Raw genomic sequence first — 25,377 nt, 5'->3', positions numbered from 1 at the left:
GACACCAGAAGAAAGGTAATTTATAAGCTCTCAGTGAATAAATAATTCATTTCTTATGAAGTCAGTCTACCTGTTGTCCCCTGATATTAATTTTATGTACTCCTCACAGAAAAAACTCTGGTTTTCCCCAAGACTTTTCTGGAAATCCAAACATTTTGCAGACAGCTAGGATCTCACAGGCAACATCTTCATAAAGAGATGCTGATACCTCCTCCAGATCCTGAGAAAAAGGGACTGTGGCATCCTGCCAAGTACTTAAAAATGGGTCATTTCTCTTGGCCTCAAGGGCTCTCTCTTTATAAAAGCTATCCTTCCTAAGGACTAGCACTCTTACTGTTTTGTTTAGTAATTCTATTGAAAAGACTTACTGGAGAGAAATGCCCAGGATGGCTGCAGATTGCAATACTTTAAAAAAAATTTCTTGTTTAATATTTAAAATGTGGCAGAGTAGCTGAATGTCCCACAGAAACTGACTCAGTGCAATAGCCTCTTGGGATGTCAACTCAGTTTGTGGAAGCCTTCCTATCGACAAGGGTAGTTTTAAAAAAAATATTTCCAAAAGTGCAAAAATAAAAATTGAGCTCTTAAGGCAAGTTTTTCAGCTTCAATTTTAACCAAGTGGTGTAATGAATGATGACGTGGTTCACATTAATAAACAAATAAGTAAACAAGTGAATACATGCAGCAACCAAGAATAAACTAGCAGAAATGAATGTCTGGGTCACTAGCACAGAGCGTCATTTGGACAGAACATGGATCCCACCAGTTTGAATTATGCCACAAAGTTGCATCAAGGGATTCTCAAACTTTCTGCTTAGAATATTCCTTCTGCTTCATCATTCAGGAACTTTGTCTAGCTTCCTAGTTTTATTCAAGCATCCTTCCAGTAGCTGGCTAGCTATCTTAAGTTTTAGTACAGAAGTGGACATAGATGGGTTAAATAATGTGGAGATACTTCTTCCCATCACAGCAACTGTGACTTATTGAGATGGAAGTTCTCTGTAAGAGAAAACTGTCCACTTTGGATGACAATAGGGCTCCCTCTCACTTTAAACGATCTCACCAGGGCACTGATTTATTTGGTGCTCTTAGTTCAGAATGTCAAAGTGTCTTCCAAAGGTGATTTCTTCAAAAGCATATTTGGAGTTAGTCAATGACGGAGCAATTGTTGGGACAAATGTCCCAACAAAATAGTCTGACCAGGTTATGTCACCTCTTTTATGTTTTTTGTTCATAACGGTGGTGAAAGGAAGGACCATCCCTTCTGCCTTAGAAGGGTTTCTGAGACAGAGGGATCTGGGGGTGAGAGAGCTCTTAGAAGCTGTCATACCCTCATCCCAGATTGCTGAGACAAGAGCCATCATCAGGTTAAGTATGCCCAGTATAGGCAGATGTCAAGCATTCCTAGTGCAATAATATCTAGTAGTTGTTTCAAAAGGGGAAGTTTGAAGTGATGGTAACAGGAAGAAGGTTCTTTAGGTAATAACTTGTTTTTATTGTGATAAAAGATATGTAACATAAAATCTACCATGTTAATCATTTTAAGTATAGAGCTCTGTGGTATTAAGTACACCCAGACTGTTGTGCAACCATCACCACTGTCTGTCTCCAGCACTTCTCCATCTTCCCACTGAAACTCTATATCCATTAAACACTAACTCCCAAGATTCTTTAAAAAAAAATTTAAGACCAGATTGTATTGTTTCCTGGTTTAAAACAAACAAACAAACAAACAAACAGACAAACCCCAAACCCATAATACTTGTTTTCGCAAGGTGTGGTCTCTTCCCAGATATTAAGGAAATCAGACCTGATTCTCCCTGAAGAAAAATTATCTCAGCATGGAAGAGCCTACTGTTGACCCCGTTTGTAGGAGACCCATTCCTTCTGCTTTGGAATCATTAAAGCCTGGGCAGAGGAGGACTCCCATTCACAGCAGAAGCCTGACACATGAAGAGGTAGAATTTTCTCCATGGATGGTGTTAATTGGAAAAAAAAGCGGGGGGGGGGGAGGGCTGGCTGGGATCCTAACATGAAGGAACAAAATAGAAAGAAGGCCCAAAGGAAAAGGGAGAAGAGAGGTTGGAGAGAATTGCTCTGGCTGTATGTGGGTAGCAGTTACTTTTTTAGACAGCACGAATAAGGAATATTTCTATTATCAGGAAGATTTACTGGGCAGTGCTGCTACAGAGTATAGTTTCTAAAGTTAGATGGACTTGATCCTGCCTATGTTGCATGTAAGTTCTGTGAATTTAAGCAAGTCATTTCATCTTTCCAAGCCTCAGTTTTCTCATCTGCAAAATGGGGACAGTAACAATATCTTCCAGTGGAAGAGCCAGCTAGTTGGGCACCAAATAATTGTTTTCTGTTCTAGGCCCCAATGAGATCACATTTCATAGCCTCCCTTGCAGTTCAGGGTGGTCATATGACTAAGTTCTAGTCACTAGAATATAGGCAAGCAACGCCAAATGCTCTTTTCTGCTAAAACTTCTGGAGATAGCCCTCTCCACATCTTTTCTCTTCTGTGTGCTAAACTCAAATAGCAATGAGGCCTTAAGGTATGGATGAACTACAAGATAGAAGCCACTGGGTTTTCAAATTACTGTATGAAGGAGAGACAACACTGATTAGGAAGATTTCTCTTTGACTGTTATGAGAGCTAGAAATAAACTTCTACTTCATGGGCGTTCTTAGTATCATTCCACCTAGGGTAAGTATAGGGTTGAATAAGATAATCTAAGCAAAGTGTCCAGTGTCGTACCAGGTGGCTGGTGAATGCTCAGTAAATGTTAGCTCTCTTTCTGTAGCAAAGAGCAAAGACCACAGAGCAAGAGAGACCTGGGTTTAAATGAGGCTGCACTACTTAAGCAATGCTCAAACATAGTCTTGAATTCCCAGTCTGTTAAAAAAGGGGGGATATTAATGACAAATGAAAGAATTATTAAAGTTGAGAGAGTATGTAGCTTTTCTCTCATTTAGAAGCCCCTTTTATTCCTGCATGATTTCACACTGTTTAAGCTGGTTATTGCTTTCCTATGCTGCAGTATTGATTACAGATCTCAGTAGAAGCAGCCTGCTGGGTCCGGGATGCCATTTACTTAAGTGGAGTTAAGAATTCCTGTGCCATGGCTGATCCAATATAGAGACACCTAGATGAGTCTGCAATCCTCTGGTAATTGTGGGACATTTAGGCTGAGTGAACCATCCATAGGCACAAACCCAGAAGCCCTTGAGTCCAGACAAAACCCTTGAGCCCAGAAGGCCATAAAAAAAAGCACTTAAATTTTAACACATCTCAAGAGAACATAACAGGTCCATGGATCATTCAAGCTCTTTCCCCCCCTTTTAGTTGTAAGGGAGATAGAGAGGGAAGTGAACTTGCTCTCAACTGCCTGAAATTGTCTTTATTGCAGAGGTTTCCAACAATGCCAAATAGAGTTACTGACGGACCCCTTAAATCCACCTTCTTGTGTTTATTTTTTTTTAAAGATTTTTTTTTAAATTTATTTATTTGACAGACAGATCACAAGTAGGCAGAGAGGCAGGCAGAGGGAGAGAGGAGGAAGCAGGCTCCCTGCTGAGCAGAGAGCCCCATGTGGGGCTCGATCCCAGGACCCTGGGATCATGACCTGAGCCGAAGGCACAGGCTTTAACCCACTGAACCACCCAGGTGTCCCCACCTTCTCGTGTTTTATACCAAGAATCAGAAAATGTTGGTGTAATCTATGGGGTACCTTATAATCAAATCTTTGGGCTTCAGGGAATTATAGGGCTGAATTGGGGTCACTGTCAAGGCCTGAGATCTGGGGGTTAGAACTCAGATTTTTGTTTTGTTTTGTTTTGTTTTGTTATTTTCTTTTCAAGCAGTAAGAGTCAGAAGGTTTGTTAGAGAAAAACAGGATGAAGCAGAAAGACAAGTTGGGCAACTAAGCCCAAAGGATCTGAAGAAAAATAAGAGGCACTTAAGAATCCAGGAGTTAGGAGTCACATGGTGTTGGGAATAAATGGGGAAGGTCCAAGGCAAACTCCAAAAGCAGACTCCTGGACTCAGTCAAGTCCATTTGGCACTTGAGTCAGTCTGGCTCAGAGAGTCCAAAGCAAAGACAATGAATTTGTGGTGAAAATACAATTTCAATTCAAGATGGCCTGGTCATACTTGAGAAGGAAGAGATACTATTAGTTCTCTGTAACCACAGGACAAATGGTAAGGATTTCATTCAGAAAGAAGAGCAGAACGCATACATACATATACACTTAGCTTTGTGATAGAAATACTGACCGACCTAAGAGAAGTACCAGCAAGTCACTTAGGTTTGGAGAATCAGTGGGAAGACAGTGTTTCTCAGCGTGTGCTTGGCAAATGGCTTGCACCAACATCATTTAGGAAAGTTGCTAAAATGAAGATTCCAGGACTACTGGGATCTAGGATCCTATTTCAGTAGAGCACCTCTCTGATTGGCCAGAAATCCAACTTTGGGGGTGTCACATGGGGGCTCATGCCTGCTGATAGTGCCTTCTCACCCTCTTCTCTAAGAGCCCTGTTTGGTAGAATCTATTCTAAATACCGACATTGCCTTCTGAAGAATATATACTAGATATTAATAATGTGATTAGTATCACATTTCATGGAATAGAACTTAATAAAAGCACAGTTTAAGAAAAGAAACAAAATTCAGAGGACCTGGGTGGCTCAATCGGGTAAGCATCTACCTTTGGCTCAGGTTTTGATCCTAGGGTCCTGGATTGGAGTCTGGCATTGGGCTCCCTGCTCAGTGGGGAGCCTGCTTCTCCCTCTCCCTCTCCCTCTGTCCCTCCCCTTGCTTATGCTCTCTCACTCTCAAATAAATAAATAAAATCTTTTTTAAAAAAGAAAACAAACAAAATTCAATAAACCTTATATTGACAAATGGTAGTTAGAAGGCATAATGGAAGATTCCATTTATAAGAGTTAAAGAAACAAAAACTAGGCATAAATTAAAATATAAATGTTAGAAACCTGTAAAAGAAAAACATTAATCACCCCTACAGACATTAAAGGAGACCTGAACAAATGAGAAGACATGCCATATTCTAGGATAGGAAGGTTCAATATTGAAGAGGTTTCCTTTACAATATAAATAAAAATACCATCACATTTTTTCCCTTGGTACTAGTTCTTTGTAAAGCTAAATGGACAGGAAAAACAAACAAACAAATAAACAAACAAAAACAAGCAAAATGTCCAGGAAAACCTTTAAAAAGACAAGAAATACAGAAGTGGGAAGATCTAGCTAGCTCTGCCAAGTATTAAAGTGTACTACAAAATGATTATCGGTAAGAGAAGTTGGTAAAAAGTGGTATAGAGACAGGAAAGGAAGCCACATTTTTCTGAATATACTTATTCTGTAGTTTTAACTTTAGGATCATGTAAACATTTTACCGAGTTATAGAGCAAAATTAAATTTGTAAAAAAAAAAATTCTAGAAACTGAAAGAAAAATTGAACAACCAAAATAAAAGTTCTATGGGGTAGAGGTTTGGCTATGGAGAAAAACTATTTCAAAAGAGTTTGAAAAGTTCAAAATTCATGAATTTTAAAGTGTGTACCAGGAAGCAAGGAAACTATTACATACTATTAAGTTCATGTCAAAAGAACTCAAGAGTTAACTTAAAGCAGTTTTCATTGGTTAAGCGTGCAGCAATTCAAGGTATCAAAGGAATACTAGTAACTGAAATAGAAACTCTCAGATATATTAAAAAATCTATAAATTCTTTTTTTAAAAAAGATTGTATTTATTTGAGAGAGAGAGAGAGTATGAGAAAGAGAGAGAGCATGAGCAGTGGTGGAGAGGGAGAAGCACACTCCCTGATGAGCAGGGAGCCCATCATGGGGCTTGATCCCATGACTCTGGGACCATCAAGCCCATCATGGGGCTTGATCCCATGACTCTAAGCTGAAAACATGCACTTAACCAACTGAGCCACCCAGGTGCCCTCAAATTCATAATAATACTGGGGACTTCACTAGTCACCTATGGAGGATACAAGAAAAATAGTTTGTTATTCTGACAAGTGGTTTGAAAAGAGGGAAAGATAAAGCATTTTTCCTGTCTTTCCCATATGAATCATTCCTCAGGAAATGAAATCGTTATTAAAGGAAAAGTTTTTCTTTACAGAAAACATTAAACAATAGTTAAAGAAGCAATGCTAGAATTGGAAAGTTACCATTTTGGAAGCCTCAACAAACTAAAGAATGTAGGCAGTGTTCTTCAATGACTGTTCACACCCTCAGAAAGACGCATCACTTATAAAGCATTCTTGCTAGAAAACAGATCCCAAATCGGATTAAGCCCAACTACTCCGTTATAGGGAACACAGAATATGAGAAATGTCATAGGATAAACCAGTATGGTTTCTTCAATAAGTAAATTGCAAGGGGGCGGGGGGAGAAGGAACTAACGGGTTAAAGGAGACTTCAGAGTTATTTTGGTCTATGCAACACTTGGACTTTATTTAGACCTCAATTCGGAAAAAAAAAAAAAAGGCAACTTTTTTTTTTTTTTTTTAAATAAATGAGGCAGGCCATCAGTCAAACATGAACAGTGGCAGAATATTTGATGATATTAAGGAGGCTTAGTTAATATTCTTAGACATATAGCATAATTAGATATTATATAATGGTCTTATGGTTATACTTATAGAATGATTCCTTGCTCTTTAGAGACACATACTGAAGCATTTTGGGGTGAAATGATATCGGGAACAGGGCCACACCATGACCTTCATTGGCCCTTGGCATTTTTGCCTTCATGGGCCCCCTCCCACCATAGTAAATTTTCAGAATCTTAAAAATGTCAGTGCTTTCTGAGGTGAGAAAAAATTAAAACATTTTCCTCAATCTTACAAGTTCATTTTTTCCTTTCTAATCTTAAAAGAAATGAAAACAACTTCATGGACTCCTGAGAGTCTGCTGGGCCTTGGCACTGTTCTTAAAGGATGTGTTTTGCCCTAGTCTGGGATTTGCTTCAAAGCAATCCAGTGGGGAGAGGAAAGGGAAATTCGGTATTAGGGGTGTGTGTGAAGGAAAACTGGCCACGAGACAGTAATTGTTGAAGTTGTGTGCTGGCCGTGGGGAATTACCATATCATCTTTCTACTTTTAGGTGTGTTTGAACATTTCCATAATAAGTTAAAGCATTGGTTTCTGAAAAGGCTTCTTTGAATGCTTTTATTTTTTATACAAAGGAGCAGTACAGAATAAATAAAAAGCAAAAAATAAATAAAAAGCAAAATAAAAAGCTGGTTATTTGAACCCGGTGTTCATGTAGGTCCTGAATAAATGAGAATCAAAGATAACAAGCCTCATTTGAGACAAAGACCTAATTGTTTAAAATTTTGCTGAGATTTAAAATCTAACCCAACAGAGTGCTTTAAAAACTAAAAAATTTTTAATTTACTTTCTAATTTTTTTGGTGGTAAGAAAAATGACACCCATATGGACGGAAATGCTGCCTGCCAATATGGTACCATTTTATTTTGGGGCAAGCTGGCTAGGGACAGCATCATGAGAATTTCACAATGGCCTTTGTGACAAAATAATGAATACAAATAAAGGGCAATACAGGAAGTCTCTCCCGCCTTTCAGAAAAGCTGCATTTGGAAACTGGGAGCAAGTGAGTGCAATATAGGTTTTGTGACCGAGTAAGCCAGTATATCAAATACTGGTGAGGGCAATTCTCCACCTCAACCCAACCCCTACCCCCAGTAAGGTTAGACACGCCTGCTGACCTCTCAGTACATCCCTCTCTCCTCTATCCCTTCACTCTGCAAAAAGGCACTGGGTATCTCCTCTGTGCCAAGCACTGTGCTCGACACCTGTACACACAGTGAACAAAAACATGGTCCTCATCCTAAAGGAGCAAACTGGAAAGAACAAGTCAGCCACTGAGGAGACAGAGATGTAAACAGAAATTTTCAAAGCAAGTTGCGAGATATTTTATTTTAAGATTTTTTTTATTTGTCAGAGAGAGAGAGAGAGAGAGAGAGCACGCACATGAGGATAAGTGGGGGGCACAGGGAGGGGACAGGGAGAAGCAGGCTCCCTGCTAAGCGGGGAGCCTGATTTAGGACTTAATCCCAGGACCCTGGGATCATGACCTGAGCTGAAGGCAGACACTTAACTGACTGAACCACCCAGGCATCCCACAGTTTGAGAGGTATTTTAACGGGGTAGGTAGAGAAGGCTGGAAGGCATCTCATAGAAGAGAAAGAGGAATGTTTTCTGGAAGTGGAGGGATATTTAAGAGACCCAAAGGGAAGTAGCATGTTTTGAGAAAAGCAGACTGAAGAAGACATCCTGGGCAGAAAGGTGTAGCAAAGCCAAGAAGCCTGGGATAGTACAGATAGGTATGAATGCTGGGCAGAAAAGTGGTGGTAAAGGGGAGACTGGGTGATGCAAAATGCTGTTAGAGACACTAGACTATGGGAAAGTGGTCATGAAGAAGCAAATGTCAGGGCACCTGGGTGGCACAGTTGGTTGAGTGTCCAACTCTTAGTTTCAGTTCAGGTCATGATCTCAGGGTCACGAGATCAAGCCCTAAGTCAGGGTCCATGCTCAGTACAGAGTCTGCTAGAGATTGTCTCTCCCCTTCTCTCTGCCCCTCTCACTCATGCTCTCCCTCTGTCTTTCTCTCTCTCAAAAACAGTAAAGTCTCAAAGACTTTAAATAAGTCTTAAAAAAAAAAAAAAAAAAAAAAGAAAGAGAGAGAGAGAGAGAAGCAAATGTCTACATCAGGGTCCTTACTTAAAGTGTGGGCTGAAAACAGTAGCAGCATCACCCCAGGAACTTTTTAGGATGTAAAAGTCTCAGGCCTACTGCAGACCTCCTGTATCAGAAATTATGAGGAAAGGTTTCAGCAGTCTGCATTTCATCAAGTTTTCTACGTGATTTTGATGCATGCTAAGTTTGAAGCCATTGGTTCTCAATCGGGAGTCATTTTGTCCTCCAGGAAACACTTAGCAATGTCTGAACAGACTTTTGGCTGTAAGACTGATGGGGGTGGAGTCTTGCTGGTGTTTAGTAGCCAGGGATGCTGCTAAACATCATAGAATGCATAGGACAAGCCTCCACAACAAAATCCAAAGGCCAACAGTGCAGCTACTGAGAAGCCCTGATCCTTCTCTCTTCCCTTACTCTCTCTCCCTCTCCAACCCCCTACATCTTTCCTTCTCATCTATCACCCATCATCTATTTCTTTTATTTTCATTTGTTCTTCTAAAGACACCAGAATACAGAACACTCACAAGGCCATAAAGGGTTCCTTTTCTGCATTTTAATTTACATCATTACAGACAACCCTCTCCTTTTATTTGATTAATAGTTCCCTATGACAATGTTGATCTATGGCTAACGGACATATTATTTGATTTCTGCCAGTTATCCTGCTGGGAATGAAATGGGGGCTGCTCAGAATACAGGCAACAATCACCACCCTAGGCCTGAAGCTGAAGCTCTTGGCATTCTGCATATGAGCTGACACATGAAGTCCCAGACAGCCAGGAGCCCTGACTTTGACGTGAAAGACAGTCCCAATGGCAAGTGAGGCTTGAAATATCTTAGCCCTTATAAGAGACAAGGTATTTGGGACAACTCTGAGCTATTCCTTGAGAGCATGGAGACAAGTGTGTCTGCTGAGAGTTCAAGTACAGAGCCCACACAGAACATTATGAAGCAAAGACACACAAGGTTACATTAAAGAAGCCAGGACTAATGGACTGGACAGCATTCTAACCTAACAACACTGTCAAATCAAAAGAATTCTATCTGAAGAAGGTTTGTGGGACCAAAAGGGTGAAAACAATGTAAAGTTACAAAGACAAACATTGGCAATGCCCATCTAACAGCTTCCAGGGGATTGGGTGCCCTAAAAGAGCAACGTGAATGGTTAGTCTGCCTCATGGACCTATCTTCCCATAGTGGAGGTAGAGGCCCCAGGTTTCAGAGTCTGAAGTCATTCACCATCCCTGTTATCCAGCAAGGGTGGCTCTGCTCTTGGACTATTACAGTTGCCTTCTGATAGCTGTCTTTCCTACAGCTGGCCCACATAGAGAAAGGGCCCTGATTAAGCTGATGTGAATGCTGAGGTTGCCCAATGGGCATATTTCTCACTGAACATGAATTGATTGGCCTTTCAGTTTATAGGTACCAGTCTCTAGGTCTCTACTGAATTTACTTAGCCTGAATTGGTAGAATCAACTCTGGGGCATGGATAAGATGGAGCTTCCGGACTCCCAAAGCAGAAGGAGGGTCAGAACTCGAACTGTAAAAAATGCTTCCTGGAATCTGCTCCTGGCATTCTACTTCTTGTTTTCCTTTGGCCATCCTCACAATGCGTCTTTTCTTTCAACGTATATATTCCCATGATTCTCAAAAGCATTTGTGGTCGATTGAAAAAATTGGCCATCATACTTCGCAGCTCTTCTCACCAAGAGGCAGTCTATTTCCTCACTCCTTGAATCTGGGATAACCGTATGACGTGCTCTGGCCGATAGAATATGGAGGAAATGACCTCATAGGAGTTTCGTGACTAGACCTTAAGAGACTTTGTTTGCAGCTTCTGTTCTTGCTCTTTCATAACTCTAAGTTCACTGTGTATAAGTCTCCAAGCTAGCCTTCTGGATGAGGAAAGATACGTGGCTCAAATACCCAGTTCTTGTAGATGATAGCCAGTCAACCCCAGAAGGAGAGTCACCTTGTAAGTACACAGGAGTCCAAGCAAGACCAAGAGAAGAACCCCCTAGATTAACTCAACTTGCTCTTGCATAGGCTCATAGGCCAAATACATGGTTATTGTTTTAAGCTACCAAATTTTGGATTGTCTGTCATGGAACAGCAGATAATTGATACAGCAGTGTTTGTATTTTTAATACCTCACAACTGCACCATGAACTTATTGCCACAGTTTGTCTCTGGGAAGCCATGGAATTTGCCTCTTTACAGAACACAATCAGGATTTATCTTGGACTATCTCCTGAGCTCCAGTGTCTCCTGCAGAAGAAATAGTCCCTGCATCTTTCATCAAGGTACTAAGAGATTTGAGTAAGTGATACAGAAAATGTTGGGTTTGTCAACATTCACATGAAGAGAAAGAGGACAGTTAAATACATAAATAATTGCATTTCTCAGACAGATTTCTGACCTTCAGCCGGCGGTCTGGATCTCCACTGCATAGAGAATTGACTGATACTTTGAATGATTTCCAGGCTGGGCTTAAGTTATTCATAACAACCTGAGGAAAGAAAGAGAGGGAGTGGAGGGATGAGTTGGGGAGGAAATGCTTGACATTTTCACATTTCAACATAAAAAAAAGCATTGTGGTGCTTATGAAAAGGACAATTGCCTGGAATAGATGTCTTAATGAAAACTGGGAGTAGAAAACCTTTTAAGGGTTCCCATGAAGTGGGTCATTACGGGCAGAACTCCTGTAGTCACTGGCCTGGACTTTGTGTCATAAATAATGACAGTAATACAGTCCAGCATGTGGATGCTGGAGATGACCCCTTCCACATCAATTGGAGCTAGGATTGAGGAGGCAGGCCTGCCTCTGGATCTCCAGTTCTATAGGACTGTCATTCCTATGACAGTGTAAGTAAAGACTATTGGTTGGTGTAGAGAGTGTTAGCAGATCATTTCTACTGTTAAAAAACTGAGTGGTTTTGATAACTCGTGACCTTGACTCAGAGCAGATTGCAAGTCAGAGGAGAAGTTTCTAAAAGAAAAATCCCAGGAGCATACTTATACCAGCTATCCTAGGAAGATATAATAGCATAGATCTTCAGATCTTCAGTGTCACAAACTAAGTCTGTAATAGTGGAATCCTTTCGGAAGCAGCTTACTAATTAACCCTTCCCAAGAATCCAAACAAGTCATCTTAGTCTGTCTTCAATATGATTCAAATAAGTCAGCTGGGCTTAGAATGTATTGAAGTACTAATGTACTTGCTCTGTGCCTAGGATTGTACTGTGTGCTTCAGGAAAGGGGTTCCAAAGTGTGGTCCTTAGAACAGCAGGAGAATCAGGGTCACCTAGGAACTTGTCAAAAGTTATTTTTAGATTGCATCCAGACCTACTAACACAAAGTTTGGAGGTGGGCCCCTTTATGATTCTGATGCATGGAATTCGAGAACTACTGCTCTAGGGTACACACAAATGAAGTCAAATAGAATTCTGTTATATCGATTTTTCTTCCTATGAAATTTTTAGTTAGCAGAAGTCTTAGCATTATAAAAAAATTAATTCTCTATCCAAATAACATAATTATTTTATAAGTGATTTTCTCTTCTACTGGATTCCTTAATATACCTATGAATTATTTATTGTATCATGGACTCATTATTAAATTTCTTTTAATGCATTAAAGTACAAAAATAATGTTCCTGTGGGGCTTTGTCTTGTACTCTGATACCCTGGGGATGATCAAAGTGATAGTGAGAAGAAAAGTTAGATAAAAGTGTTTGGGTTAATTTAAAGTTCTCTCCTTTGTATAAAAACACTAAGAAGTGATGATATTTCATTGCAACAGTTTTGAAAAACTCAATTGCAGATCAAAGTTTCAACTAGAAATTTCCTATGAAATTAGAATCCGTGTGTGTGTGTGTGTGTGTGTGTGTGTACTTCCCCCAAGAGAATGGTAGTGTCTAGTATTTATTTCATATCTGTTAAATAAGAAAGAGGAAAAAAATCGATGTCATGTTGCTGACTCATTGGTAAACCTTACAATCACATTTCTTGTGAGACTTCAGAAGCCCCTCAGCAATGAGGTATGGGAGGAGTTCTAGAGATTCTTGGGAATAGGAGAATTTACCAATACCAATAATGAGAAAAGGACTACTGTCGGGAACAGAGGAGAGAGGGATCTTATGAGAGAAATCTAATAATTCAACCTCCATCTCCTTTCTGTCTGCACATTAAAGTCCTCACTCACTGACTGGAGCAAAAGCACGAATGGACACACCACTTCTAATTCTCACCAAAGTTTATTTACTTTTCCTGGAAGAAGTCTGTCTCACCAAAGGAATCTGTATGTGTGAAAAAAACTCTGTTTGGTGGTAGCAATTAGGTGCCACTCAGAGAAACTACTGCACCTCAATCTACTCCCCAGGGATTGAATTCCAGATAATCACATTGTACTATAACATACAGTAGACATACTACCTATACTCAACTCCATTCATTATCCATTCTTTTATTAATACATTTTATTAAATGCCAACTACCTACCAGATGATATCCACAGATGTTGCCCATTCAAGACTATTTAATTCTTGTTTACCTTAAATATGACACACAAAGTTCCCCTAACGCTACTTGAAACTCTATTACTTCAGGAAAATGGAAGTGGATTTCTAATGTGAGGTAGTGAGAACATGGCACCCCCACTATTACCCTATGAAAATCATGATGGTTTCTTCTTCCTTTACTCCACCATTGTGTGTGTATGTGTGTAGACACAACAGTCTTCTCTCAGCTCTGTCATTCATCACAATCACCCCACATCTCTTTACCAATGTACTTCTCATGGACTCTCTTTGACTAACTTGTAAATAAAATAGAAAGTGGAGATTGGGGTTGGTTGTTGAATGGGTGTGTGGTACTGGGTGGTGGGGGGGGTAATAAGGGATAAAGTTTGGAGCACCAGGGAAAAAAAGGAAGGGGCTCGAGAAAGAGATGCAGCTAGATCAGGTGGCAGCTGAGACAGGTCTGCTGTTCATTGGATAGGCCTGATATCAGCCTAGTGTACAAACTTTTACTGGGGAGGCAGATCGGCTTCCCAAATTATAGTGAAGCTCAGGACAAACAAACTCCGTTCAAACCTCTGCTCTACCCCCTGCTAACTATGAGAACTTAGAAAGTCATTTGAGTTCCCAAAGATTCAGTTAATCAACTATAAAATGGGAGTAATAATAAACATGTCAAGGAATTATTGCAAGAAGTAAATAAAATAATGCATATAAATCACTTAGCACAATGCTTGGTGCCTAATCACGCTCATTAAATGTTAGTTAACATTCATATTCTTATTATTAATAAATTGCTGACTGTCTGTATTGAAGGTCAACAATGGAAAATTGGGGTGAGAAAGGGTCTTCTAATATCTAAATAGAGAATTAAAAAAGCTACATGAGGCAGAGAGTCCTCTTAAAGACAGCGAAGACTTCAGGTCTGAGTGCATAGCTACAGACATCAAGAAATGTTAAGGGGCTTCTAGAAACAGGTCAATTTATTATCTTAGGAGATGAGATGGCATAGCTGAAGATGACTCTTCTCACCTCAGTTCGATGTACAAGCTGCTGGGTTGCATCATCATTCATACGAAATATTTCCAGAAATGGGTCAGATTTACTGAAGAAATCCTAAAATAGATAAACAAAAATCAGTTATTCCCCACCTATACATATTTGATCTTGCCTTGAATCAAATGCCACTGAATTTGACCTTCCCCGCTTTGTTCTTGGCTAGAATGAGCTGCATCTGAAATTCAAGTTCTTTGAGAAGTACATTCTTGGTTAAGTAAAGTCTAAAGTATTCTGCAAAGATCAATTCCAATAATCTTGTTTGAAAAGCAACGTATCTGTTGTCTTAAAATATTAATTATAGTTATTGTTAAAGGCTCTGTCTGATGATGGCAATATCTGGGTCACCTGTGGATCTGTTTTTATTTTGTTTCTTGGTTCTTCCCCTTGGTATACCAGACACTGTATAAGAAAGATTATAAACACTTCAGATGAGTCTTTAGCTTCTGACAAGCCATTAGAAAGGGGGCAGTTACCTAAATTTGATTAAGATTGAGCTATTTCAAGATTGGTTTCTCCAAAAATCTCTAAAGTCACGATATGTTTTTGATTCATCTATTCTTTGAATATTGTCTTTACAGGGCTCTAACTGAAAGGCCTTGTGTTCCTAAGGGCTGTTGTTCCTTGACATGCTCTCAACCTTTATTTTTGTGAGACTCTCAAAGGCTTTGTTTATCTCCCTAATCTCTTGGCCCAGGTTTTTTGTTCAGTTTCTCTTTGTGCTGCTATTTGCTAATTAGTGATTGCCTCAGGAGGAAAAGACACTGAGACTGTTTTTCTGGTTCATGAATCTTGAACAATAGCTCTCTTGGTATCCCTGAACTTCAGTTTTGTTTCTCTAGGCGCATGAGATGACAAAGGCCTCTTCTCGGTTTATTTCTTGGTAACTATTTTCTGCTAGGCTTCTTAGCCTCTCTACCCATGGTGTTCTATGAATCAGCCTTGAGGAATTTCCCTGAGTGGAAAATCTGGATAGAATGTCTGAATCACTTCAGTGGATTTCTCTCCTATTTTGGCCGCTCAAAACTTGACTGCCTTAGGACCCCTAAACAGATGTCTCTTGTACCTTACCCAGCGTTTCTAGCCAATTTAAGTGGAAGAATAATGTAAAACAAACAGGTACTTCATTACTGGAAATAATCATAACCATATCTTTCTTTAAACTTCTTTTTTATTCCAATGGATTATAAACTCTCAGAAAGGAGGAATTATATCTGATTTCCTTTTATATCTCTACCATTTCCTCATCTTCCATAAGGTCTAGGCTTTAGTGGTACATAGTGTGTACTGAGTGTATGAAGGGGTACATTTCTAAATGAAACAATGACAGGAGTACCTGGTATAGAATAGGAGGCTATCTGAATGTCAGCCTTAGTCACCACACTCTTATTATGTATTTCATCAGGTGATTCCCCGCCCCCCCCCCGAATTCTAGCCTGCAGCTGAGCAAAATGAAGTCCATAGTCATCCTAGTCTTCAGCTCAACAAAATACTCTTAGGAAATATGCTGATCATAACAGTCTTGTGCTTGATGTTACTATATAAGGAAGGATAAAATTTGGTCTCAACCCTCCAAAGGTACCATCTGGTTTGGTGGTAAGACAAGTACACAAATATAACCCACGGCTAAGAATGAATGAGTGAATGAATGAATGAACAACAGACAAGAGAGAGAGATGGATTTGCACTGGAAAATATGGTTGTGAGGAGGGTATTTCTAGGCAGGAAACAGACTGTGTGAAAGTGTGAAAGAGTAAAGAGAGGGGCACCCGAGGCAGGTTAATTCCACTGCAACCTAAGGATGTGTAGGGGAGGGGTTTGAGACTGTTCTGGCAAAGTCAGCTCCATGATATGAAGGCCCTAATATGCTTAACCAAAGGCTTTGCACATGCCTTGGGAAGCAGCTGGCAACCAATGATGGATTTTGAGCAGAAAAAAATAAAACTGGCCCTCTATATAGAGTAAAGAATATCAGCCAGGGGTGCCTGACTGGCTTAGTCAGCAGAGCATGTGACTCTTGGGTGTAAAGATTACTTAAAAATAATATATTATATACATAAAAAAAGAATATCAGCCTAGAAATTTCATAAGGCACCTTAGAAAGAAAAAAGATGGGAGGTAGATCTATCTATCCCCCTCTGTGTTCCTCCCACCCTACCCAGAGCTATACACCACGAGCCACAACACCCAGAGTCTGGAATACATCTTTTCACTCTTATTTTTGAAGGTACCAAATTACCACAGACTTCATCTTGTCAAAAACCCACAGTGACTGCTTTTATCAATAAGTCTGTCCTGCAAACCTTGTCCATCCACCAAAAAGGCCCTTTTCCTTCCCAGACCTACTGCTAGAGGATTCCTATCTCTAACACATTTACTCAAGGCATACACACCCCACCCCCCTTATTTCTGCTTCAACACTTGTTTTAAAAAATTGGAACCCCAGGGTGGGGTGGGGTTATGGACATTGGGGAGGGTATGTGCTTGGGTGAGTGCTGATTCACAGACCTGTACTACTGGGGATAAAAATACATGTTTATAAAAAAAAATAAAAAAAAATTGGAACCCCCCCCCCCTTTTCGCTCCCTTTGTTAAAAGATGTGAGCCGCATTAGCTTACTCCTAGATGCCCTTGGACTCCTCCCCAGGTGCATCAGGCTTTGTTTCCTTAAATAGATGATTGCTCCCTCAGGGAACATGTTGGTGAATTGCACTTAAAATTGCTGACCACATTGGAGGAATCTATCATTATTTTTCTTTTTCCTTTCATTGATAATTTTGAACTTTTGTTATTATTTTTACTTAAAAATAGAATATATAGAAAAAGAGAAGGGGAAAAAAAAATAGCCCATATTCTTACCCATAATTCCACAACTATCAATATCATTCTGGTAGATACTTTTCTAGAATCGAGACATAATTTTCTTTTCTTTCTTTTAAAAATATATTTGTAATCATACTTTACACACACTTTAATACTTTTTTCCCTCCTGGTAGTATGTTGCAGGGCTTCTTCTATTTTATTTTATATTCATTTTAAATACTAGTTAGGCTTAGCACAGAGATGTTGTCAGGAGGACATAAGAAGGGAAGATCAGATACGAACTCTGCCCTCAAGTAACTGAAAATCTAATATGGGCACACTGCCTTTAGAACTGCTTTCAAATCCCAAGTCTGTATGCAATCTGCATGATCTGAGGCAAGATATTTAATTTCTTCAAGTCTCAGTTTCCTGGTTGGCATTTGGAGAGAATGTCACCTTTTGCCTCCTGGCATTGTGGAAGAATTAAAGGAGGTGAGTCTAGTACCTGGCAATGATAAGCACTCAAAAAGTGTTGCTGCCACGATTATTATCAATAGAAGAGACAATGTATGAGGACGCTTTGTAAAGCTATCAGGGATGATTATGACTAAGAAGGCATCTGATTGTTGGAAATAAAACAATTCATAAGCAGCTCAAAAATATCTTACATGTACATCAGAAATTTGTGTTTAAAAACACAACTCTGGTCTGATTGTATGGCTATGTGACACAAACTGGAATTTTTGGCTGTTTTTGGTTGATTCTCAGCATTAAGATGGCCCTTTGGACAGCTCAGTACCAGCAAGGTTAATGACACAGGCATTTTACTGAAGGTCTGCTACGGTGAAATTTTTAATAAATTGGAGGCTGTATCATCAAACAAAGGAAATTTAGTCATGCAAGAGGGCAATAAGGAATCAGCTGAGGTTTGGAATAGAAAAGGAAGCAGCGCATTTCTATGGCAGTGATCTTAAAAATGAAATACTGGAATAAGAAAAGATTATCTGAAAGATTCGGGGTCCAAACCAAAACCTGTAGCTTCCTACTCTTGTGACTTGGGGCAAACTGTTTATTTAAACTTAATAATGCTTCATCTATAAAATGCAAATAATAATTTCTACCTTTGGGAATATGGTTTTGAATTTTGGGGATAATGCAGGTTAGACACCTGACACTTTGTACACTGCAGATGCTCATTAATTGTAACTTGCTATCATCAACTCAGGTTAGATTAGTTTTTAGGCAGGCATACTTGAACATAGTAAAATCATAGCCTAGCAGGTAGGGATTTAATGTTGCTTTGGAACAGGGGTTGGAAAATATGGTGTGTGGCCTAAATCCTGCTCACTGCTTGATTTTGTGAATAAAGTTTTATTGGAACACTGCCACACTCCTTCATTTATGTATTGCCTATGGTTGTTTTCATGCTCCAAAGACAGAGCTGAGTAGCTGGGACAGAGACTATATGGCCTGCTAAGTCTAAAATATTTACCATCTGGCCATTTATAGAAAAAGTTTGCTGACCTCGGCTTTGGAGTCTTATTTGCTTGTCTATACAGCACCCCATCAATCTAGGATTGTGGGAACACTAAAAATGTACTTTATAATATTACTATACAGATGTGGTGACCAGCAGTGTGAGAATCCCTCCAGCATACCAACATGAATACTTTCTCAGGAAAGAGAGGACAAAGAATACTCTGTTAGCTTGAATGTTCTAAAGTGATTACAGTCATATCTCTACTTACTTATTAGATTAATTGCCAACTAGCTGCTAATGTAACAAATGTGCTTTTAGGAATTAGAAAGTCCACCTCTCCATTAAGTGAATTGCATTAACATTAGATAAGTAAGTTATTTCTTGCAAACCTAATCTATTTTATTTGTGCCTGCCACTGAAGTCCTTGAAGATTTCAAGGACTCTGGATTTCCATCTTAGGTGGAAGGCTGTTGGTCTGCTGACAACATTTTTACCTTTAAAAATGACTATTTCTATCAAGAGAAAGGGGGTATTTCTCTCTCACTGTAGTTTTCAAGGTACTAAGTGCCCCCCCCCCCCCGTATAGCCTACCACAGTAGTTCTCAAACTCTTTTGTCTTAAAACTCCTTTGTGCTCTTAAACATTATTGAGGAGAACGGGGAATTTTTGTTTATGTAGATTTTATCTATCAGTATTTACTCTATTATAAACTAAAAATGAAATTTAAAAAAACATTTGTTATATCATTTTAAAAATATAAAAACAAACCCAGTACACATCATAATAAAAATAGCATTTTAATGGAAGACAATTGCCTTTTCCAAATTTAAAAAAGTGTTCAGAAAAATGACATTCCTTTACATTTTTGCAAGTCAGTTTAATAACTTAATGGCTTAATAGAAGGCAGTAGGATTCTCATATCGGCTTCTGCATTTAATCTGCTGTGATATTAGGCATCATGCCAGTTTCAGAAAACCATTTTACACATGTGAGAAAATGAGAGTGAAAAAAGAAAATAATATCTTGGTGTTATTATGAAAAGACTTTTGACCTCATGTAGTCCCTTGAAAGGGTCTTGGGACCTTGGACAACTCTTGGAGGACTGCTACCTAGGGCAAACCTTTACCTCCTTCCTCCCTGGCTTCCTATTTCCCTGAAATCCATGGGAACATTACCAAGTCCTCAATATCTAGAGACCCATTCAACATGTATTCATTAACCCCTTGCCCTGAAGAAAAATCTAGATTTTGGTTAGGCAACCTGGTTAAGTCCCCTTCTGTCACTGATTATGTGTGTATGTGTGTGTGTGTGTGTGTGTGTGTGTGTGTATCCTTGGGTAAGTCATTTCATATCTCTGAACCTCAGTGTTCTCATCTGTTAAAGTAGGCAATTGCATTAGTCCAGAGGCTTTCTACCTGACATATTTGGATATCTAAAGATTATCAGAATGATAAGAAGGTGACTGGGGATCCTGATGTCCTATAACCATGGTCTGAATTGGATATAATGTATTTTCCCCACATATTTACACAAAGTTTTCCAATGTATACAGAAATTAATCTCATGACACTAATGAAAAAAAAAATTTAAATTAAGACCTTTGTCTCAGTCACTTTTAGTCATGATATATTTTCTCAATTAATAGATATAAGTTCAACTGCTAACATGTAGGTAGCTACAATATCATTGAATGCTCAAAGCTAAAAAGGGTCCTCCTTAATAAACTCGGGACTATTTTTCCAGCTGTGACATGAAATAATTGTACTATCTTATTCTGATTCTGCACCTATCACAAAAAAATCTGGCAAATTGCATTTTCCAAAGATGGCCACCACCATGTCCACTGTCCACATGCTTTTCTAGAATATGACTTTGCCACTCCCCCATCAAAGTGTGGAATCTAACTCCTCTCTCCTTGGCTCTGGGCTGGCCCTATGACTTAACATGTAACTAACACAATGCAGCAGAATTGATGCTCCATGACTTCCAAATCTAGGTCAGAAGAGGCCACACAGCTTCTTTTTTCTTTTGGGTTGCTTTCTCTGGGAAAAGCTAGCCACTGTGTGGGAAATGGGACTAACCCAAGACCACTATGTAGGTACTCTGGTTGACCACCCCAGCTGACCCCAGCCTTTCAGCCATCCCATGTGCCAGGAATGTGAACAAAGCTAGACTGCACTCTCCAGACAAGGTCCTCCCCAGCTGAGTATCACTGAGTGACTTCTGTCAACATAATAAGCAGAAGAATTGCCCCATTGAAACTTATTTCCATTTCTGACCCTCAAAAACATGACATGTAATAGAGTAAGTTAAGTCACTAGGTGTTGAGATGGTTTCCTGTGTAGCAATGGATAACCAGTACTATGTATTAACAAGTATTATCAGCAGTAGTAGTATCTGAGTAAATCATCAGACCTTGCTGAGCCTTAGTTTCCTCAAGAGGTTGTTTGAGGTGATCTCCATGGTATCATTTTGCTCCTTAATGCTACTCTTTCCTTTTTTCACTTGAGACCAATTCACCTTTCGGTCCAAAGAGGAAAAATGGCCTCTGCTTTGTGCTGAACAGGACCTGCTCTTCTCTGGATTACTAAGGAGATTTGGCAAGATGCCCACATTATGAATGACCTGTAGTCTACAGCTTTGGAGTGGGGATCTCAGCACTGACAAGGTCCTTGGATAATGATCCCAGACAAAGGTGGGAATGGCCACCTAGAACCATATTAAGTGCTGCATGATGCTTTTTCAGCTTTTTGAGCAAGTACTCATTGGAATGAAGGGAAATTGTTCAAACACATCAGAGCTAATGGGCCCTCTAACAAACCCCCAAGTCCTCTTGCACTGTAACAGAAGTCAGTTAGAGAGCGGATTAGAAGTGCTTAAGAGACTGTTAAGTAGAAAGAAGCCATTATAAGCCATTAGCTGAGCAGCTTAAAACTGCCCCACACTGACCCAATGGCTTATAATGGCACCAGGAAAGATAATACAAAGGAGCTTTTTGAGTTATTCTAAAACTTGGAGAGATGCTGGGGGAGAAAAACCACAGCAGCCATCAGGAAGTGAGGAGTAAAAGCTAACATCCGACTGACATCAGTGCACACCACAGTTCCCAGCACCTCGCTCACACTAATGTTCATGAATGTTTCACATAATCTACTCAGGACACCAAAAAATCCAAACTCATTCGTAAGGATAAAGTCTTTCCTGATGTCCCCAGGCAGGATGAGTTAACCTTCTCCAGACAGCAGTTATACATCAATTATCACATCCCATCATGGTTATAACATTGTATCTTTTATAGTTTAAATTTATATTTCATTTAATTAGGCAATGGATTACAGGTTGCAGCTGTGAGAATGGTTTAAAGCATGTCTTTACCCCACCACCTGATGCATAACAAGCATGCGACAAAGGTTTGGTAAATGAATGATGAATGAAGAAAGAATGAACAAATAAATTAATTAATGAACATAGAAATGGTATAAGTACTGTTCATAGGTGAAAATGAACGTGATATGTCAGGCGATAAATAGCTGCCTAAAACTTTAGGGAACTGCCTGATACATCGTTTTACCTTTTTCAGCCTAATTCCTGTCTGCAATTTAAAAAGTGGTACCACCTCCCCAAATCCCAAATTCTCTAGTTGTCCTCTAGGAAATGAGTTCTTTGTGAATACATTTATTAATGTGATATGTTTTTGACTTAAGGATATGGTTGGAGGGAAATTGTAAATATATGGTGAGGTTGGAAAGGACACTCCTTCCCTTTTTTAATGGGTGGAGACTGAGGAACTTCTGTATAGGTAAGACTGACATGGCCTGTGACGGGTGGAAGTTGTCAGATATAAGAGAGAGAACACAGATGGGAGTCAGATTCCCCTGGAATGGACTTAGAAATGAATCCTCGGTTTTAACCACTTATTAGCAGGGTATGGTAGCCAAGAAAACTGCCTTAGAAACCTCCCACTACAGGGAGTATAACTGACCAAAGGCCCCAGCTGCTGTGCCCTGAAATACATCTCTTATTTTCCATACTTGCACTGAGGCCAGGCTTCCGGTAGGCTGCTTCCAGCTAGTGCCTGCATGTGTAGGGGACATTAAGGCAGGCACGGGGACATGAAACTTCCCTGCTGGGCAGTATTGGCCCTAGGACTCTCTGATGGCCTTAACCTTCCTTAGACTGGACATTCCAGGACACTTCTGCCCACCCCTTTTTTTCTCTCTCTCCTTTACTCATGGTCAGACTTGCATTGCAATCTGCAGATTTCCTCCCCATGTTTCTAATAAAATCCTTGCATATTTAATCCTGTTTCTGGGATTATCCAGACTAACACATGGAGTGACCTTACACAAGTTACTTCATCTTTGAATTTGTTTCCTCACCTGCAAAACAAAGTTAATAATGCCTGCTACATAGGAGTTATAAGAATGATTAAATGTGATAATGCATGAGAAGCTCTTAATCTTGTGCTTGGAAAATACAGGTGCTTCAGAAATGTCATTTCTCCTCTCTTTCATGTCATCTGTTTTCTTATGAAATGTTCCTAGAAATAGGGTCAAACTATATTTACCTGTGCACATTGACCTGGGCATGTGGGAACAAATGAAGCCTTGGTGTAATAAAATTGTCTTCTTTTAATTATAGTCCCTCCCCCTTCTCATCAACTGGTTCTTAACTTGGGGAAAGTCTTACTTTGGAGACCTCTCTGAAATCTTTGATCTGTTTAATAATGTGGATTGAAAGGGAAAAAACAGCTGCAGGGTGAAATCTGATTAAACTCTGTGTGCAAGCTTTATTACTTCCTTCAATAAGGTTAATGCCAAACACTTTACCTTGTCATCCAATTTCCGTGCATTGAATGCAAGTTCAACGTAGTCATCGTTGCCAGATAATTCTTCTGCAATCACCTAAAGGAAAAGATTTTCACATATTTTGAAGTGTTTTCCAGAAGATTTTGAAGTCATTTTCTGATCTGAGGACCCAAGATTAAGAGAAGTATTTAAATATTTAAAATGAAGAAGGTGATTAAATTTTTCTGGGATATGTAGAGGAGCAAAATCTCCAAGATGTCTTAGAGGAAAGGTGACAAGATGACATATTGTTCTTCTGGGAAAGAACAAGGGCCAAAGGCAAATCTCAAACTGGGGTTCACCATCCCACAGCTTCTCTGGGTTTGTGTGCTTTGGGAGTAAGCCTTTGGATCCATGGCTTTTTAGAGCACCAACAGTCTTCAAAGACTCTTTGAACCATCTGTATGGACTGAACATGGAAGTAAAAAAACAAATAGCTTGATAGGAATGCATCATTTAAAATACCCAAGCAATAAACTCAGGTAAGTGCTTGTGAGAGTGGTCAAAACTTACACCACAGGGAATCTTTTTGCATTTTTCCCTTAAAAATGACCTTAACTTAAAAAAAAAAAAAAAAGAATCAGTCACTTTCAAGTTAAAATGGAATGTTCAAAGGATCTCAGGAGCTTTGTTGCCGCTTACCCCCCCATCCCACTTAAGCAATTCAGATTTTCCTGGTATATTTTTCTACTTTAAAAAAATTTTTGTTTAGGCAATGATCAGACCACTTTTACGACCTTTCTCAAGGGCTCTAAAACGAGATGCCAAAGTTTTAAATACTGGAGTTTTATTTGAAATTTTAAGGTTTTATTTAGAAATACTTTCAGTATTGTCCAACTGAACATTATGTGATGACAGAACTGTTCTGTAACCTGCACTGTCCAATACAGTGACTGCTAGCTACATGTAATTACTTTTTCATGAATTTTTTAAAAAAATTCCAGTTAGTGGAAATACCATACAGTATTGTATCAGTTTCAGGTATACAATATAGTAATACAACTCTATACATTACTCAGGGCTCATCATTGTTTAACTGTACTCCTTAATCTCCATGTGCCATTTCAGCACCCCCCCAGCCCCCGACTAATCATCAGTTTGTTTCCTATAGTAAAGAGTCTATACTTGGTTTGCTTCTCACTCTACTTTTTAAAAATCTTTTCCTTAGTTTTGTTTCTTAAATTCCACATATGAGTGAGATCATATGGTATTTGTCTTTCTCTGACTGGCTTATTTCACTCAGCATAATACTTTGTGGCTCCATCCATGTCATTGGCAAGATTTCATTGTTCTTTATAGCTGAATAAAAGTCCAGGCATATATATGTATGTATGTGTGTGTGTGTATATATATATATAGTCACTTCTTCTTTATCTAGCCATGGACCCTTGGGCTGCTTCCATAATTTTGCTATTGTATATAATGCTGCAATAAATATGGGGGTTCATGTATCCCTTCAAATTAGTGTTTTTGTATTCTTTGGGTAAATACCTGATATGCAACTACTGGAATCATAGAGTAGTTCTATCTTTAACTTTTTGACGAGCCTGCACCCTGTTTTGCACAGTGGCTGCACTAGTTTGCATTTATACCAATAGTGTAACAGGGTTCCTTTTTCTCCACATCCTCACCATCACTTGTTGTTTCATATGTTTTTGGGGTTAGCCATTCTGACAGGTGAGGTGATGTCTCATTGAAGCTTTGATTTGTATTTCCTTGATGAGTGACATTGAGCATCTTTTCCTATGTCTGTTGGCCATCTGGATGTCTTCTTCAGAGAAGTGTTTTCTGCCCATTTTTAATTGAATTATTTATTATTGGGATGTGGAGTTGTGTAAGTTCTTTATATATTTTGGACACCAACCCTTCATCAGAAATATCATTTGCAAATATCTTCCCCCATTCAGTAGGTATCTTTTA

The 25,377-nt window shown here is 39.3% G+C and overlaps 1 protein-coding gene across 1 annotated transcript in view; it reads right to left on the bottom strand.

Moving 5' to 3' along the window:
- CPNE4 (copine 4) overlaps positions 1-25,377 on the bottom strand; it is a 484,610-nt gene that overhangs the window by 99,148 nt on the left and 360,085 nt on the right. The window contains exons 5-7 of the mRNA XM_004762506.3: positions 23,440-23,514; positions 14,305-14,388; positions 11,176-11,265 (exon numbers count right to left, since the gene is read on the bottom strand). Coding sequence (XP_004762563.1) covers positions 11,176-11,265; positions 14,305-14,388; positions 23,440-23,514 — 249 coding nt within the window. The remainder of the gene's footprint in view (positions 1-11,175; positions 11,266-14,304; positions 14,389-23,439; positions 23,515-25,377) is intronic.

The sequence above is a fragment of the Mustela putorius genome, unplaced genomic scaffold (assembly GCF_011764305.1).
Source record: "Mustela putorius furo isolate JIRA1106 unplaced genomic scaffold, ASM1176430v1.1 tig00003834_pilon_pilon_pilon, whole genome shotgun sequence".
Taxonomy (NCBI): domain Eukaryota; kingdom Metazoa; phylum Chordata; class Mammalia; order Carnivora; family Mustelidae; genus Mustela; species Mustela putorius.
The sequence above is the reverse complement of the archived record's forward strand: the minus strand, read 5'-3'. Positions and strand labels throughout refer to the sequence as shown.